Here is a 19,518-nt window from a genome sequence, read left to right as displayed (position 1 = left end):
CCGCCGCGGTCAGGATGGAACCCGCGTCTTTCGGGGCAGCAGCCGAGCGCCATAGCACTGAGCCACCACGGCGGCTTAATGCGCTACTTTTCGGCAACAGAAATTTGGAGGACCGGTTTGATACACACAGGCCAGTGTTTAGGCATCGCATCCTTGGATTTGCACTGTTTGTCTTGTTACCTAGGAGAACTAACACTCGTGCCCTAGGCCAACAACACCGAAGCACAGGAAGCTTCGTTTAAAAAACACTTATAACGCTAGCCCGAACGCGTTTCGGTTTCAGGAAATAGTCAGCTTGACCGTGAGGGATTTACATTAATAGCAGGCCATTGTAACTGGTAGAAGAGGACTGCCCAGATCCAGTCTCGCATCCTAATGTCTTCCCATGTTTTTGACTCCATGTGCAGGTAGGCGTAGCTGCACTGCGGCACCACGAAGTCGCTGAAGCGCGGACCCGCGCATCGGAACAGCATGCTCACTTCAGGGCACTCGACCAAATCGAGGCAGCCTTCGATCAGCTCCGCTGTGATGTCACTGCATGTAGTGAACAGAAATATTACCTTGGGGCTCCAGGAAAAGAAATAAATTGAAAACGGCTACTGACTGTTTCCCCTATACGTAACGGGATTCGTCCAGCACAAACCAATACTATTTAAGGTGTGCAAGACTAGATAAATTTATGGTTCCCCTCGTGTCAGTAGTGCAGTGAACAAAGTGCGTAATGCAGCATTTCTCTTGCGTGTGCAAATTTTGCTAATGTATTATTCTCATGAGTTTAGGAGCCGGGCATCAAAGCTTTGTGGACGTCTCAACAACTGTGTTGCCAGGATGAGCACCTAGCTTTCCACCCTAAATCTTTAGGTAGAGTAAAATTGGGACTGCTTGGTATATTACTGACGGTGTAAAAACGATTGCATTTGACGGAGCAAATAAAGAATCGAAGCACTGGCGTTAAGCCCCCTCTTCTGCTTCGTTCAGTGTAGGCGCTGCCTTATGCCATTGCGTGAAAATATGTTCACTCCGCGGGAACACTCACGTAGAAATCGGAACACAATAAGGTTGTAGTATAGGCCGAAGCAGATATTCTGCATTAAATTAAGGCAACTCGAACAGTACACGCGTTACCAGTGCGTTAGTTGTAAATTCTTCCAATAGAAGTTAACGTGTCAAGTTATCACGGTGAGCATATTGTTGCGTCTTTGCAGCGTCGAGGGAAGTTGAGAAGGGCTGGTGCAGCCAACGTCTCTCATAAGGTCTGAAACCCAAATCATAGCGCGCACACGGAAAGGAGCTCTGCAAGAAAGTGCTAAACGAAACTTATCTGGAACTTACGAGGTTCCGTGTAATGAGAGAAGATAGGCGAGTATGGCCACACATTTTGCAGTCCAAGTATCGTCCTTTTATATTTCTTCTAAGTTAACGCAGCTACTGGCTCTAGAGTGCTACAAACGCAGGGTACTCACGCGTGAAAAATGACGCCGTTTTTTAAGGCTTTCGCCAGAACGAGTGCTACTCGCTCCATGTGCACTTTCGTGCTGTCAATGGCGAACGCCACGGGTTTGCGCCTCCTGCAGGAAAAGAAAATTAGCAAACCTGTGACTGAAACATACTACACTACAGCATTAATTACCCTGCAATTTTCACTGCTTTTAGCACCGTGCCACAACACCAGTGCACTGCACACACCTTAGGGGTTTTAGTCTCTGAGATATAGTTGAAATTGCTGTCAGTGTGCTGGTCTCTTTCGTGTGTTTTTCTGAAGAAGTTTTTTTCTGTTGTGAACAGATTGTTCGGATTGTCACAAGAAATCAGGAGTGTGATGCTTTCTTGGGCGCCATCTTTCCCCGTGAAACATGCCTTGTTGGTTGATGACCTGGAAGGCCCCGGGCTGCCCGCTGCTCGAAAACACACCGGCACTTTTGTGGATGCTCAGAACTCTGCGAGTCTGAATCGACTCACGTCAAGAAGACTCGGATGGCTTCGTGCCACTGTGCTCCGCCCTGCAGGACCAGTAGGTGCGTTGTTATGGATTTAAGGGAGAATCCTTTGTTCGGAGCGTGTCGCCACCTCTTCAGCTATTATCACTGCTACCTGAACGGCATGTTTTAATGTTATGTCCCAGGGTAACGTATCAACTTTTCACTTGAGCATGCACACTGCCTGAACCAAGCAGCCAGCGGACATAGTACAGGAACTAACGCGTGGCCGACATTGCCGGCTACACACTATGCGGGGCGTTTCGCCTTGTCCATGGCGTGTATAAATAATAATAATAATAATAATAATAATAATAATAATAATAATAATAATAATAATAATAATAATAATAATAATAATAATAATAATAATAATAATAATAATAATAATAATAATAATAATAATAATAATAATAATAATAATTTATTGCCACAGCATATTGAAATACATACAGAATCGGGCCTGTCATAGCAAAAAGGAGGCTTGCAGGACTAGGCCCGGCAACATCGGCGAGCGAAAAGTGATGGCAATACAAGTCACATAATAAAGTACACACACTGAATACATATTATGAAGAGAAGAAAAAAAAAGCTACAAATCTCAAGTGTCATTTGTTTTCTGGCACAAACGCTTTTCACAGAGCTTTGAATCATGCGTTTAATAGTAATAATAGTAATAATAATAATTGGTTTTTCGGTGAAAAAAATGGCGCAGTATCTATCTCACATATCGTTGGACACCTGAACCGCGCCGTAAAGGAAGGGATAAAGGAGAGAGTGAAGGAAGAATAGAATAAAGGGGTGCGATAGTGGAAGGCTCCGGAATAATTTCTACCCCCTGGAGATCTTTAACGTGTACTGACATCGCACACCACACAGGCGCCTTTTGCGTTTAGCCTCCATAACAACGCAGCCGCGGTGGTCGGGTGGCGTGCAACGGGTTTCTGGTGTTTTCCGCGGTTCTCTCTGCGCATGCCGGCATAACTGTCAGATTAAGTGGAACATTTGACATAGAAAACGAATCCTACTGGCACGTTTTGGCATAGATATCTCAGCGACATTTGTCTAGTGTTTGAAGGTTTGCATTGCCCAACCGTGTGAAGGATTTCTCTTCCGCCAGCAGGCTGCCTCTTCATGTTTATTTGTTTATTTAAAATTATTACACGGAGCAATGTTGTCTAGGAGGAGAGGGTTAGATCTCGTGCGACATCAATAAATTGACAAAGGAATTCATGTTGAAGCACTAAAAAACTAACGCAAACAGACGGGTCCGCTCTTGAATTGTGAAACGAAGAAAAGACTTCTAGGGAAGCTTGGTCCTAGCAATGTGCGGGCGAATAACATAAGAATGATTGATTGTAGCAAATCTTTGGTATACAGAAAAAACGTGAGTTTTGCCCTTTATTTGTGCAGGCTTTCGGCGTTCACAAAGTCGGTCCTTATTAAGTCGCTACAATATATCGGCGACAAAATAAGAGGAACGATAGTGGGAATAAAGGAGTTAACCAGAAGCTCGCTGAAGGCATTTCACTTATGCGATATAGTGGACATAATATGAATACCCCACTGCTGAAGCCTACTCATAGACTGGACAAACTACAGTGCGGAGTGCGTCCAGTGTTTTGATTCGTGGCGAATCTTTGAACTCATATTTTCTAGCGCTTAGTGAACACAAGGGACAAGAACACAAATACACAGGACGTACGCTAGTAGCGTACGTCCTGTGTATTTGTGATCTTGTCCCTTATGTTCACTAAGCGCTAGAAAATATGAGTTCAAACAATATCAAACTAGCCCAAGTTTCTGCCTTACTAAGAATCTTTGAAAGTTTTGCGCAAATCCAATTTTCTCAGGCAAATATTCTAAAAATTGGAAAATTGTAAGACATTTGTAAGGGATCGGTGAATGCCCACGGCTTTGTTGGGACCATCCGTCCTTTTGTTCCTGTCCGGCTACTTGAAACGGGGATTTCCTTGTTGATCCCCGTCGGTGTGTCGACAAGGAGCGCACAAAGCAATGCAGGTGGACGTTAACCAGCCAAGGCCGCGACAGAGTTAAGGGGAAGGAAGGGGGCCCGTTTTCCTACAACTCTCCGAGGCCCCCTTTTACAGTAACATGGAGGCTGCGCGGGGAGACACGGTGCGCTCACGCGGCTTGCTGATTGCCCTCCACGGAGTCGCTTCGTGCCAGACGCGACGATTGCCCCCTCGTCCTAGCAAAGACCACAGAGGTTGGAAGGTTGGCAGAGTTTTTTTTTTCTTTTGAAGGGTCACCACCACCGGAGGATGGCGGGTTCGGACGCTAGCGCTTGTCTGGGAGCAATTAAGAGTAGCATGCGGTCAGCGCGGACGCGACTACATCAACGCCGCAATGGCTCCCACGCCTGAGGACGTTGTATGCCAAGATCGCTCGGGAAGCGGTCTTGCTTAATGGAACGCAGCTGGACAAAAGGGATGCCGCCGCACGCTCAGAGGCAGCACCGACATGGTTGGCGCCACTTTCCGGATTTCGGTTCAAGCCTGTCGATAGTCGTCACGATGACGAGTAGTTAGAAACAGGCTTCAACGCTCCCTTTCGTTATTCGCGGCGTTTGCGGCTCGGTTGAGATCGATAGTTGCCGTAATGCTGGGAGCTGCCAGCGACACGAGTTTTCAGGAAGGCTGCGACACCTGAGAATGTTTTTGATGTATTTTCGTGTTTTTTTTTTATATTGCAAGGGATAGATTTTGAGTTGTCCTGTGGAAGTATGGGACGTGGTACATAACCTAGGGGGCCAATCATTTTGGGGATCGATTCAATAAACTTCGTTTATTTTTGTAAGCGATTTTGATGCTCTTTTCGCGCAGAGCGTTTTAGGGAGGGGGTTTTGTACATTGCGGAAAATGGAAGGCGAGCCAGGTAGTTTGTAAAACAGTCATGTGCGGATTCATTGTCATTGGTTGATGCAAAGGATGGACCAGGCTCCTAGGTCTTTAAAACCAGGTCCCGGAGCCTGGAAAAATGTTCTGAGCCAGATTTAGTATCTTTGCATCTTCGGCGATGGCAATGAGGGAAGATGTTCTCTTTGTCTGTTTCATGTAATTTTACTCGCTGCATATCTGTTGTAGATATGTAAATACGTGTATAAAGCTTCAGTTTACGTTCCCTCAAGTGAAGTGTTGCCTGATCCCCTCTGTAATACCGCCTCGGACGGTGAGGCAGTTCTGGTGGAGCTCGAGTATACGACCTGCCGGAAACCTTAATTGGTGCAGTAGGGAAAGATGCTTTCGTTTTCAGGTGGTAGGAAAGGCGGAAGAGGCGACGTTCCGGCAAAAAGCCAGGCATCGGCGGCTGAGAAAGACCAGGAGCTGAATGCAGAAATCGAAAGCTCGCTGTTTTTTTTTTTCGGTTGTAAATGTGTAAATTCCTGTATAAAGCTGCTGTTTGCCTTCCTCCAGTCAAGTGTTGAGTGATTGCGCCTGTTGTATGATCTCCGAGGGTGGGGTCTCTTAGGTGGAGCCCGAGTACACGACCTGCCGCGAACCTTTTGCACATTGTTTTGGAAATAGTGAAGGTATTGTTTCATTGTTCTGAGATGCAGCAACATTTTTCCTTTAATGTGTTTCCAGCGATATCATAGAACAGTTAAGACTGCCACAGGAAACCAATGGGAAGGGCTTCTGACGATGAGAAAAATGTGAAAGAAAAAAGAATACAAGGCTGCCGTCGGGTGACCTGCGGATTTATTAATTGTTAGAGTGAAATCTTACATTATATTAAAAAAAGTTGCACTCATAAACGGTTTCCCGCTCAAAAATGCTTTTTTCCTGAGTTGCTGAGAATGACAGCACACTTTAATAAGCTTATAAACAGGTTTTAAACTTTGTTGTTTATAATTGGTTTCCTTACAGGTTCTTATATATTAAGTTGTGACTTACATTCCATTAGAAAAAAAAAAACACACACTTCACGAAAAAATGTGTTTGTGGAAGTTCTTTTTGTGTGAAATTGCAGACTATATATATATTTTTTACAGATTGTGCACATAATTGGTGCCGCCACAGCATAATTAACCCATGTTTAGTACTGTGGGAAGCACGACAAGAAGACAGAAAAGCTAACACTTCGGCACATTCATTTTGAGGGAAACAGTTCAGCCGAGTGGAAGTGAGGTTCGGCAATTAAAAGAGAAAAGAAGTGCTTTGGAAGAAATGAATAAGAGCAGGACTACTTGTTAACCTGCAGCTCAACTCTTTCGCAGTCCTCTCTGAAGAAGCTAGCCAAACGATGCAAAAACAAAATCGTAGAATTAGCATGCGCCCCAATGGCAGAGCGAATAGGAAACACAACCAACACGCGTGTCCAAGACACAAGGGGTGGCTGAAGTTTCAATAAATTTGTGAACTCTCTGAACTTTAGCGTTTGTACCTGCACCATTCAGGTTCAGCGTGACTAGCTGTGTGCCGGGACCTTCATCACTGGTCATTAGACAGCTACAGCAATGGTTTCAGAACGACATTTTGATTCTTCAGTCTTGTTTTTCGATGATACTTTGTAAATTCTCAACGACTAATGTTGGAGTGTCCTATTGGCGGCTTTGGAGATATTTGAGCAGCCGCCATAATGCGCATTTCGACATGTCTCCGATTCTGGTTTCAGCTATGCGCTTAACCAACCTTCGTCCTGGATGCAATTAAAACATGGCCGTGTCGGCGGACAGCGTAAAAATGAAATATAATGCTTCCGTTAGGCTCTAGGATTTTCATCACGCTATGTTTACTTAGAGGGTAACTGTTTTATAAGTGTGCTGACAAATACAGTATCATCTGTGCGCTCCGAACGATTCCAGTAACAATACCAGAAAATACAGGAGTGACCTTGGCGCTGGCCACAATAATCACGGACAAGGTTCGACCCTATTCTTAAGGCCACACACAGGTGCACAAGAAAACGAGGACACACACCTGAATCCTCCCGAAGTGGCAATCTCTAGCGCGGCCAGCCGTTGCGCGAACTCTGTCGGAAGCATTTCCAGCGCACCAACAGTTCGCAGTTCAATACCAAGAGTTGTCACCTCGCTCCTGCAAATCGACACAGAGATAATGCCCAAAGCCGACACAGAGATAATGCCCAAAGCGCGTGATTTGGGCTCGCCTCCTTCACTAACTGGAGAAGGAACGGCGACATTAAAGACGAAGGAAGGACCAAATTATCAACGAAAAAAAATCGTTTTTCTTTCACGAACATTAATGAATGCGAAATGTTCGTCAGCGTCCCATCGCTGCAACTCTAATTCAGTTTAGTGGGACAAAAGCTCTTTCATTGCAACTTCTGCCCAGGCGCCAACTGCCGTCGCCCTGTCGCTGCAGATTTTGTGGTGGTCGTAAGGTCCCCAGAATTCTCTGATCCCATCAGTAGCGCTTAAATTACATCGTTATACATTAGCCCTTGTTTAATTGGAGACATATGCGAAAGACCTTTGCTCTGCAGTGGGCGTAGCAAGGCTGATAATTATGGCATTATCTTTATCTCGTAGCCACTCGCACATCCATATCAAGTATTTGGTCATCGGGTGGCACCTCATTATTTCTCTTTATTTAGAGCTGAATTCAATGAACCGCTTTCCAGTCAGGCTAAAGTTAAATTTATCATTCTGAACCGCTCGCTACACACTACTCAGCCTCACTTAAAGAAATTTTGTTGGCCTCACAGGTTTCCGAATCAAGCGTGAGTACTAGAAGAATGGCGGCAAAATGAAATAAGGGCAGAATGATTGCCGCGTACAGGCTCTTGTTCCAGGTTCCAGCTAGGAAGAATCTGCGTTCAGCAACGAAGTTTCCGTAAAACCCATTATGTTTTCATCTGCCCTTTGCAGTCGTATGGATGCACCGAGACGGATATTAATGAGTAGTTATACCAGTGTGTGGTAGTAATGTGTACGAAAAAGTTGATGAATTGTTGGTATGAGGCTCGGCAATACGTATAAATCTTGAAAACATCCATGTATTGCCGAAATGGTTTGCTGGGACATTACATATTGTTCGGTATATTTCAGATACCTGTAATTTATTGCGTTAAAGTCTCCGTCACTCAGAAAATTCGGTGTCGGCGTTGTCGGAGCTTTGAGCGATAAATAGGGTGGCGTAGGCAGGCTTATGCAGCCACCTCCAAAGAAGCAGCCTAGGTGGTAAAGCTGGGTCACGTGACCTTGTGGAGTCTTAACAAACTACCCACAGGGCTGTGAGCGAACTAACACTCTGGAAGGTGGCAGTTATAATATTTGTTGATCGCGAGACGTTGCTCGCGCACAGAAACTTGGGTAGCACAAGACCCATAGTTGGTGGCACCTGCCATCGTAGGGTCGTGAAGGATTTCTTAACCGATGCACTATTCCGCAAGTAGGGCTATGAGGGTTCTCAGGGACATGGGCCTTTAAAGTTGAGAATTACCAATTCCGCATATATGGGTATTACCTCATTAACTCTATCGCTTCATATCCTTAAGGCAGAGCTTAAGTAGATGAAAACATAATACGTGTGACTGATTTACAAGTGTAAGCTTAGTCTGTACTTTTTCATAGTTGAGTTAAAAGAAAATCAAAAGCTCTTTCATAAATTATCTAATTTAGAAGCGAACACGCATCCAGGTACAACACGTCACGCGAAACAAGCAAAGGCAGTCACTCCGCTAGCAAATTATTGTGAGCACAAGTTATCATACTCATTGCTAACTCTAGTATATTCCTTTCATACACCAAGAATTCATTTACCAAAAAACGCCTGTACGACTACTCTGCGAGCATTTTGACAAAAACTGTTTACAAGAAAGAATGAAAATATTGAACGTGTTATCTCGAATGCTCCTTTTTTTCTTGTTTACGCTGAGCGGTTCGCTTACATTTGATCTATAGTGAATATTTGATGCCGTTGTTGCCTGCGCTCTAGAACACGCTGGGGGCTTGAGTGAAGTCGTTTGCTTCTGAAATTTCTTTCGCCCACAGTCTCTGCTATCACTGATTGAAATAAAATATTAGTAGTTTTTGTCGCTAAAAGAAGCCACAACAATAATAGACTGCCAGAGCTCGATGTGTCGTGCTGTTGTTCTCTTTTTAGCCGGTATCTGAAAATGTTCCTTCCTCTTTTTGGCTGTTGATGGCCACGCGTTTGTCCTGGAATTCTGTGCGGGGAAAGCGCACGGGAGCGGACTGTTCGTCATTTAATTCATGTGCCTCACAGGTTTTGTAAGCTCTCCATCCAAGTGTCGACGACGCCGGATAGGAGGGCGGCCTTCTCGAATGTGCTGCGCTGCAATTGTCGCGCTGCCATGAAGAACGCCGTCATTCGCTGAACGCCGGTCCCCAGGCACCAGCGACACATCTGGTAATAAGCGGGTGAAATAAGAGTAAATTTTATGATATTTAGGAAGGAAAACAGCGCAGCTTGCACAGAGTGACTATTGCACGATATTAGTGTGCGCTAAATGATTAATGCACGTCATGATATTGCTATTGCACCGCCTTCGAGGTATGCCACAATACTACACGCAAGACTCTAACGAGCGAATATATGTCGCCTCGCGTGGCTGCCCCAGATCGCGCCCCGTGGATAGGCTGCATAATGACGATCCGCAGCCTCCATGTTAAGGAAACTGCAGAAAGCGACAGCGGGGCAGCAGCTGAGTATCGGTGAGATTTACATAAACCCATATCCTGTGAGTTTATGTCAGGAAATCGATCTAATGTTTGGGATTTCTTCAGAAATGACGATCGCTGCCGCCACAGCCCGAGAAAAATCTTGCCAAGCGGGCGGGAATCAAAACAGTCCGGGGCATGGAACAGGCCGTTTCTGTGCGCTTAGTCTCTGACCATCATCATCGTCATCAACGTGACTACGCCTACTTGAGGACAAAGGCCTCCCTCATATGTCTTTAATTAAGCTTCCTGTGTCAGATGCAGCCACTTTTCTTCCGTGAACTGCCTAATCTCATCCGCCCATCTGAAATCCTTACTATCGTGAAGAAGATGAAGGGCGTTAGACTACGCGCACTGTCATAGCACTGGCATGCAAGCGACCATTGTATAGGCCGTTATCAATTTTCGACCTTATCTCTATGGCCGTCTTTTTGACGTGGTCATCGAGCACCATGCTCTATATTGGCTTTCTTGGCTAAAAGATCCCTACTGTCGCCTGGCTCGATGGACTCTCCGTCTACAACAATATAACATACGTGTCGTCTATCGGTCGGGCCGCAAGCCTCAAGACGCTGATGCCGTGTCCCGCTCCCCGCTACCGGCCGCGATCGCCAACCTCTCCCCGCTCGAATCTGTTGCGCCTTCGCTCATTACCTGCGGCATGCCTTCAGAGCAGCGCAATGACCAGTGGATTGTCTCTCTTCTTGATTTTTTCCCTGACCCGTCTTCGACTACAGTGTCCCGCGACCTTCGTCGCCTAGCTTCACATTTTGTAATAAAGTGATAATCTGCTTTATCAGTGCAACTATAAGTCTGAGTGACGGAAATGGCTTCTCGACAATCCCCGACATCTCCGGTTCCAAATCTGCACTTGTTTCGACGCTGACCTGCAATGCGGCCACGCTGGCGTATTCAAGTCGTACACTCTCATACGTCTCCGGTATCACTGGTGCGGCATGTATAACTTCATCATCAAGTAAGTACGCTCCTGCCCGTCCAGCCAACGGCGTAAGCAGCTGCCTCATCCCGCTGCTGGGGAGTTGCAGACACTACATTGTGCGGCCCGCCCCTTTGACCCTGTGGACATAGATTTGTACAGCCCTCTGCCATACACCACTGTTAGCAACCGCTGGGTCATTGTTGCCATTGATGACTGGTTTCTCCCCCTTTTGTCTTCTCTACGGCCGGCATCCATCCCCTCCCATCGAGACAGTTCTGCCGTACCGCCCTGCCTCATCTGATTGTACAATTGTTTCTGAAGCTGACCAGCACGTAGAACACTTCCGCCAGATTGCACGGTCACTCACGTCGGACACTCAGGGGCGCCAAAAACACCGCCATGACGAAGGTCAGCTTGACACGGCTTTTCCACCCTGTTCCCTCCACCTGCAGGGCTGTGGATCCCTTCCACTGCTCGCGGGCTCTCAAAGAAACTTCGTTCGAAATACCATGGCCCCTACCGCGTCCTGGAGCACATATCCTCAGGCCCCCGACGTGGCTAAGAGTCTGCGCATGTCAAACGACTCAGGCCGTACTACGACCCGGTTTTGTTATCGGCACCATGAGTCGCCAGGATAGCTACCATTTCTTTCCGGGGCCATTGTGAAGAAGAAGGGCAATAGCCTAGCCGCATTGTCATCGCTCAGATCGAGGGCCTGCTGACCTGGACACCAGACACAGTTTCGCCGCCGCCTGAGCGCTCACCTAAGCATCCGTTACACTATCCTCATTTGATTCCCAGCAGTCATCACTCTTTTCACCTTTACACCCCCAATCCTTTCTCCACCGCAGTTTAGTAAATCGCTGCCTCCTTCCGGTTAAGCCCCTATCAGCCTTTCCTTCATCCCGCTTTGTCTCACTTTCTACATTACCAGACGCTCAAATCGCGTTCTGTGCGCAATGGCATAGAACGCGATCGATCCTCAATCCGTCAGCAGCCTGCACTGCCCGGACATAATTGCCATGCCGAGAGCATTGTTTTTTTTCAGGCTAGTATATTCTTTTTCCATTTTTTATATGTTTTCTTCACAAATTAACTATGCATTGGTTTCCGTGCGGGACCCATGTTTTGTGTTTTAATGTTTGGCACTGAGATAGCAGTATTTAATATGTTGTTAAATATGCCGAAGACGACTTTTGCCCGCTCCTATTCTTTATTTTACAGCCGCCTTGCTTATTCACGGCGCATCGTCAAGATAGCCGCAAAAAGGTGTGGTGCCCCACAAGAATCTGGCTCTACAGATCCAGAATTGCGCTTAGGAGCTGACCATAAGCGGCGCGTTAGAGTGCGTCTTGCATTGCACAGCAGGAGTTGTTTCGTGTTGAGAGTCTATGAACCAAATACATTTAAGTGCAACATATGCACAATCCCTGAAGGCGTATACATATACACTTTTCAGAATGTAATATAATGGACACTCGTGCTAAAAATAGTGATGAATTTTGAAAGAAAACAGAAAACATCAACAAGAAATGCCACGCCGAAATTATGAACAACTAAAGAAGCTCAAAAACAGTAACATTGTAGTCTCAGGCCGGTGCACGTTTCGGCGATGCAAGTCTGCATTTAGTCCATGCATGTTAACTGCCCTTGTCGGGGCCTTAGGTGTAACAGAAAACGCCCCCGTGTTTGTCTCAAAGCCTTAACAATATTTTTACATCGTCGGCTTGTTTTATTCATTCAACATTTCCAAGAATTAAAGCAACAACTGTCATTCCGCATGCAGTACAGCCCTGGATAAATAGAATTCCCAAACTTTTGTTGATTAGGACCCAGCGAGTACAGCTGCTGAATCAGCGGCTGAAGTGGTCAAACGCTGATGCTCTTCTTAAGCCCAAGTTTCGCTTATTCAATTTATCCTGCGGTGCACCGCATGTTGGGATAGAGGCACAAAGTAGTAAATTTCAGGTAGAGATATTTTGTCGCTTGCAAAAAAGGTGGTTGAAAACGACCTCGATAAACAACAACGGCACACCTCATTGCTCTCGGGCAGGTTACACGCTTAAGAGCACGTTTATCTCAAATTTAAGAAATCTGTGCAGCGCTATTAAGTTCTGCTTACCCGCTCATACAGTCGAGTCCCGGAGACGTAAGCGCGGTGCAGGTCGGTGCCCGTACGTTTGGCGAAACGCCTACTGCCGTCAGGCATGACGGCGACGTGCTGTGGAATGGAACCCAGCTGCAGGCACCATAGCACAGCCTGCTGGTACCACGGCAGCTGGCCTTCCCACAGCATTTCGTCAGAGGTCTCTGCAGGACGGAGCAGCGAAACAGCGCTGAGAAAAAGTCTCGATCCATTGTGTGTGTCGTGCTTTTATTTTCCAGCTGACGACGGTGCTGCACCTAAGGTGCCACTAACTCCCACTACCCCAGAAGCTAGCGGCTTGACGTGTGTGTGCTCTTGGCTAAGTTTGGTGCACTAAAATGAGCTTATTTTTGACGCGTGCGAATGCGGAATGTGGAGTTCTTGCGTAATCAAAGTTTTGGAAGGAGCTGGATCGCGTTAGCTATGGTACTGTGCTGAAAAGAAGGAAAAGCTTTTCTATCCGAGAATTGTTATGAGAAAAAAACCTGACAATTTAGAAACTTTCAATCTATTGCTTGATGGGGTGATTTTAATGCATATTTTAGCTTTTAACTACCTGGTTTATGCAGAGAAAATTGTGGCGTTTGACAACTATGCCTCGGTGTTCTTTAAGCTAGATGTTCAAAATTATAGCAGATTCTCTTGCAATTGTTGATATTTCTACCAAATACATGATATATAAATATTAAACCAATTTAAGCTATAATATTGTCAGTTTAACCATTTGCTATAACATGCCAATCAAGGAAACGATGTCTTTTTCGAGCTAAAAATTCAGATTGCCCAAAATAATAAAACGCTGCTCTCTCATGCAAGCAGAATGCCTTGGTGTTATTTCGGAAGGAAATTTGCCATATAGCTATCACAGCTGCGAGTCTTGTCTTGTAAAATTTTCTGCACTATTGATGGATACAACTCAAGAGCTACGCGTCAGATGCCCCTTAAAGCCGGTCGTACTGCCAATGGGATCGACTGATTTCCATGAGGTTCTGGTTAATCCGATTAAACCGTCATTGTTCCCGATTCAGCTGCCATCCACTGCGATTTCACGCTAGCAAGTCTAAGAAGAGATGTCAAGGGGGAGAATCAGGCAAGGAGGAGAATCAGCCGACGCCATTGGTTTGAAAAGCTCTTCGGAACGGTATTTAGCGCTTTGTTCTTGAGTTCTATCTGTCTTTAGTAATGTTGTTACAAAATAATGATCTTTCCTGCCATTCCAGATTAAATTATGAATTCCTAACTTCTATTATTTTTTATCAGTCGTGTGGGTTAGGGTAACACAACAACCACTAATATTCGAAAGCGGTTTCCTGTATACAAAAATGCTCTTCGCACCACCGGCTTTGTATATATGTCGCACCCTCAGAGGAGTTTCACATGATTATACAATACTCAAGAGAATCCCTTGTGCCATTCATATTTATGAGGTTGATATTTTTGAAAGCGGTTTCCTCTATAAAAAAAGCTCTTCGCGCCACCGCCTTTGTATATATTTTTCAACTTCAGGTGCGTTCCACATGAGTATTCAATGCTCAAGTAAACCCCTTTTGCCGTTCATATTTATGACAATGATATCACGCGCAAAACAACTTATCACGCGGTGCTCACCTGTACTCAAAGGCGAAATAGAATGATTGTATTACCGAGAATTTCACGCCACTTCACGGAGCCCCCAAGTCGATGGTGTCGACCGATCGTCCATACACAGCAAATAACCACAACTAACGAAGGCACCTGTCAGCTACCTGTGGTTACGAGATTAAATGTGATGTCGTGACAAGCGGTCGACGCGATTGGCTGAGAAGCCTTCTTTGAAGTATGTTTGCCGCCTTAATCTTGATTTGTACCAAAACGATAAATCCGATACACGGCTCTGATATACTCCGCTATACTGTTTACATTGTCCTACGAAGTCATACAGGGGATGAATTGTAGAGTATGAAGTAAGTGGTCGGACAAATTGCTTAACATGACGGAGTACCCTGAGATGCAGAGCAGAACGGTGGGTCTGAAATTTAAAATAAATAAAAATAAAGTTGAGTAGCGTTGGAAGAAACTTTAGATAGCTAGCGAAGCATTTGAAATGGCGAAGGATTACATCTGCTTAGTGCAAGCAGTGGCCGCATGTCAGAACTACAAGCGCGAAATAGCTACAGGATAAGAAAGAATAGGGTGGAGCATATTTGGTTGACACTCGCACTTAATAAATAGCTGGTTGCAAATACCTCAAGAGGAAAGTTTGAGACTGTTTGATCTTGGCAGTTGTTTCCAATGAAACAAAAATGTGGAGGCTAACGAAAGGTTGTGAACTGAAAATGAGGACAGAGCAGCTAGGTATGGAAAGGAAAATGATTGTTGTAACGTTGAGAGGGAGCAGGAGAGAAGAATAGGTCAGGCAAATAACGCGAGGTAATGATCTCCTAGTCAAAGACAAGAAGAGGGAACGGGCGTGGGCAAGGCACGCAATGCGAAGGCAACATAACTGGGTAAGCGATGTTCCCTCAGTTTAAAGATGTGGATTTCAAGTGAAGGCAAAAGTAGCAGAGTTTCAGGCGGTAGAAATCTACAAACATCAAGCAACGGAACCGATGAACCTGAGGTGGTCAAGAAAATTTGCAATCATACATAGCTCGTAGTCCGCAGTGTTGCTCCAGCACGTAAAATAGCTCTAAAAGAATATATTCGTGCCTGATATCCTGCTGCAGCCCGAGATGCGGGAACGAATCTGCCCGGGGCGACGTCGGCGCAGTTCGATGAGTTAGTTCGTCGGGGGGGGGGGGGATTACTTACATAATATAGCCGTCAAAAAACAACAACAAACGACGTTAGCCCTCTGGCCGCAGGCACCACTGGGAAACAACTGCTCGAACCAATGAGCGTAACAATGTTAGCTCGAGATCAATCGTCGCTTCTCTATTTTCCGCACCCGCGTCAGCAGCCTGCTATCCGTGGATGACGAGTACTGAAAGACTCAAGGCTTACCATTTCGATCTTGTGCTCTGGTAGCGTCCATGCAGTGCGATACGTAATTTTCTTCTCTGCACGCCCGTTCGGTTCCGCGCGGTTTCTGTTTCTGCAATCGTTGGCACGGATGAGCACTGGAAAAACAGTGTGTGCTGATAGAGCTGCAGTCAAATCAGGCCAGTCACCTTCTGGCGCTGCTCGCTGATTGAAACAGGTTTCGGAGTGACAGAGCATTTGTGGAGAAACCCCCCTGGTTTCTCCGCCTCCTTCTCATACAAAGCACTCACGGTGCTATGCAACTAAAAGAACAGGGAGCAATGAGCGCTAGCACCTGGTAATTGAGTTGGAACTGGAATGTGCCGCTGCAGCTGCTGGAAATATGACGCCAGTGCAAGCGAGGACTGAAGCCCACGGCCATCTCGTTGGAAGATATTGAGTGCGCTGTTGAATTCAAGATGCACGTTGAAATGTACGCTGCTAAGCTCACTGGCACAGGCGAGGAGAATGTACGAAAAAATTATGCAGCACTTTCGAGTCCAGCGTTTGCCACATGAGTGGCCTCCTTATAGATCGAAATTTAGTCGAGGGCGATCAAATCACACCAACTCCTCCGAGAAATTTTATCAGCAGCCAACTAGTTTCATAAGAAGCAAAACGGAGAGAACGTAAGAGACAAGAGTGCAGATCTGGAGAGCTCTACAGCAGTTGTGATGTTTTACCTTGAAACACAAGCCCAAGGGAGTACGTGTGCGTGAGTGCAGGTCTTGACAACCACGGGAAAAAAACCAGCGAAACAAAGGCATGTTCAAGTTTAGAAATTAAGTCATAAATAAAACAGTGACCTGACAAACCGCACACCAAAAAAAGCATAGAACAAGACCCGAAGCACGTATATGAAATTTGTAGTAACCTTCCCATCAAGTGGTCCTCACAATAACAGCTCTTATTGTTGGGAAAGTTGGTTATGCTTGATGGGAAAAGAGCGCAACGGCACACGTACACAAAATGAGGTGAAAGGACGCAATGTAGCGATCACTAAGAACAGTAGTTTCTTGGCACGCCACAAGTATAAATGCAGGCGAGAAAGACACGAGATTTCCTCGCATGTATATTATACGTACGGAGGCCTAATAAACAAAACTTCTTAGTAAGCGGTAAGTTGCATGCTTCCATCTATTTTGTGTGCTTGTTCCATTGCTATTTTTCACCATTACTCACAATGACAGTCGAGGCATGGCGAGACTACGCTTATGCCCTTCAGGCATGCAGGCAGTTTATAACAGGTGTGGCTTTCGAGATTTCATTCGTTAGTTTTCTTGAAAAATAGAAAATTGGTTTTGAGGAAAGGAAATGACGCACTGTCTCACATATCTTGGTGGACACACGAACCACATCGTAAGGGGTGAGGAGGAATAAACTTTATTAGACTTTTCTGTCGTCGTTATCCAACTTTCGCTCCAGATGGCCTATATGAAGGGGTGACCTCGAGGATACAACATGCGATGTTGGCTTGTACTTATACGTTTGTCTTCACGGCGTATTATCTTTTCCCAGCTGTCAGCTGTGGGATATTGCAGGAACTTTCTGGAGGATCTCCCTCGCATCCCCAGAGAATATGATCATGATCTGCGTTAAACTTGTTGTCACAAATTTTGCAAATAGGATTAACTTCACCTTTTGTAATTAAGGACAATCGATACGGGCTCATAAATTTTTTTCTCTGAGCTCTTCGAAGACCTGTGGCTTGTGTCCTGGTAAACTCTGGGTGTGGGCGTAGGTAAAGATGTCTGTTTTCGCTATATATGTTTGTCATCTCGTTGTATGTGGTGCGCGGCTCCGCCAGCGGCTCATTTTTGCAGACGACCCGGTTGGTTAGCCCTGGGGCATATTCGTCCGCCTTGTTCCCTGAGAGCCGGAATGGGCTGGCACCCATACCACGGAGCTAGTGGATGAAGGTGTGTAATTATTGAGTTGGGACGTGGTGAGTTTTCCCACTCTGCTCCTCTGATAGCCGGTGATTGCGTGTTTTGAGTCACTAATGACTGTCTTCGTTCGGTGATTTCTAATGGCCAGTGCTATGGCTGCCTCCTCTGCGTCTTTGATGGAGTGGACAATTGTCGTTACGTTGATAATTTTGAAATTAGGCGTAATGACACAGACCGTGCACCTGCCAGGCTCTTGCTTGGCCGCGTACACATCCACATTCTGTTTGTCGATGGCCTCCGACCTTGCAATTCGTCTGTCATCATGTCGTACCGGTGGCATGTTTTTGATTAAAGGTTTGACCTTGAGCTACATTCTTCTATTTTCAGGAAGGACTGTGAGCTCAGCTGCCGTGTCAAGGGCCGAAGACCAAGATCGCCTAGGTTGTATCGCCCAGCATCCGTTCTCGACAGGCGCTCTCTTTGTGCGGTTTTATTTCCCTACGTTAGCTCGTCGAGGGTATTATGCACCCCAAGTTCTAGTAGCTTGTTGTTACTGGCAAAACTGGGTATACCCAGTGCCACCCGGTACGCACCAGGAATGATGCTATCAATTGCCTCCCTGTCCTTTTGCCGAATAAGATAATACGGAAATGAGCATGCGGTTTTGCTTGAGAGAAATGGTTGTGAGAGCATACAGAGGTCAAGCTCCTTCATGCCCCCGTATCTCATAGCGATTCTCTTCATCAGCCTCCATTCTGTTTATATGCTGTTTTCAGCTGCTGAATAGCCTCCGTGTTTTGCGTAATGCTTTGAACCAGCATGCTAAGTACCCTGATAGTCTTGACCTTCTATGCTGTTGCCGTTGAGAGTGATGTTTATAGTGTCGGCCGATCCGTCCACTCTTGGCTCTTTGTGTTTGTTCCGAGTGAGGAGCAGTATGGATTTGTTCGCTGAGCATGTTAGACCCTTAGTTTGAACATATTCTTGGACTGTGTCGACTGCCTACTGCAGGGCACCCTGTACGAGGCAGACTGAGCCTTGATGCGTCCAGATGGTGGTGTCATCCGCATAGATCGAGTGCTTGATGTTACATATGTCATTTAATTTGGCGGGTGAGTCCTTCATGACCACATTAACCAGGAAAGCGGAGAGAATCGCCCCTTGCAGGGTGCCTCTCATTCTAAGTGTAATTTTATCGCTTTTAAAGCCGCCCATTTGCAGAGTGGCTGTCTTGTAGCATAGAAATATTTTGACATAGTCGTACGTACGCGCTCCGACATTCTTTTGGGCTTAACCCTTCAACTGTCGAAGGCTTTGCTCACATATAACCAAAGTATGGTACGCGTTGCTTTTAGTGGGCCTGATGTGCTCGAGGAGTACGGCAGTCTACACAAGCGTTGACTCAAATCTCAGCCGTATCATGAAAGTACGTCTGGCCCGGCTCAGCAAGGAGATAGAAGAGTAAGCTCTAAAACTGAGAAGAGAGCATTGGCATCAAACGTGTGGCACGCCGTAAAGGAAGAGATAAAGGAGGGAGTGAAAGAAAAAAGTAAGAAGTAGGTGCCCTCGATGAAGTCTGCGGAATATATTCGACCCCCTGGCGGTCTTTAACGTGTACTGACGTCGGACAGCACATGGGCGCCTTTTGCGTTTCACCTCCATCGAAACGCGGCCGCCGCGGCCGGGTTTGAACCCGTGAACACCGGCTCAGTAAGCGAGCGCCTTAACCACTGAACACGCCGCGGCGGGTCTTTTAATTTTCTTGATCCTGTGAAAAAAAACTTTGGTGTTCTCGAGTTAGGATAGCAAGCACATTTATCGAAATGAGAAATAAGATTTACGTCATTCTCGATGAAAGGACTCAATTCTGCGGGAGCGAGTGTTTAGCGCACTGTGCC

At 46.0% G+C, this 19,518-nt stretch overlaps 1 protein-coding gene across 1 annotated transcript; it reads right to left on the bottom strand.

Annotated features, from left to right (window-relative positions):
- Window positions 1-290: 290 nt before the first annotated feature.
- Window positions 291-18,684, bottom strand: LOC144120189 (dehydrodolichyl diphosphate synthase complex subunit DHDDS-like). The gene is made up of 5 exons (XM_077652608.1): window positions 18,627-18,684; window positions 12,708-12,895; window positions 9,189-9,331; window positions 6,920-7,036; window positions 291-534 (listed from the first exon to the last, which is right to left on the bottom strand). Exons 1-5 carry the CDS (start codon window positions 18,682-18,684, stop codon window positions 291-293), a joined length of 750 nt encoding a protein of 249 aa, XP_077508734.1.
- Window positions 18,685-19,518: the final 834 nt, after the last annotated feature.

This window comes from Amblyomma americanum, chromosome 2, assembly GCF_052857255.1.
Source record: "Amblyomma americanum isolate KBUSLIRL-KWMA chromosome 2, ASM5285725v1, whole genome shotgun sequence".
NCBI classification, from domain to species: Eukaryota; Metazoa; Arthropoda; class Arachnida; order Ixodida; family Ixodidae; genus Amblyomma; species Amblyomma americanum.
Note: the sequence above shows the minus strand (reverse complement) of the source record. Positions and strands in the feature narration are given on the sequence as shown.

Bases quoted from the DNA above. Each gene is read 5' to 3' on its own strand.
- LOC144120189 (XM_077652608.1), bottom strand. From the start codon at position 18,684: ATGACACCACCATCTGGACGCATCAAGGCTCAGTCTGCCTCGTACAGG. The intron at 9,332-12,707 runs GTAAGCAGAACT...GCTTATTACCAG, and splicing joins GGACTCGACTGTATGAGCGG to ATGTGTCGCTGGTGCCTGGG. The intron at 535-6,919 runs GTGTGTGTCCTC...CACTACATGCAG, and splicing joins GCCACTTCGGGAGGATTCAG to TGACATCACAGCGGAGCTGA.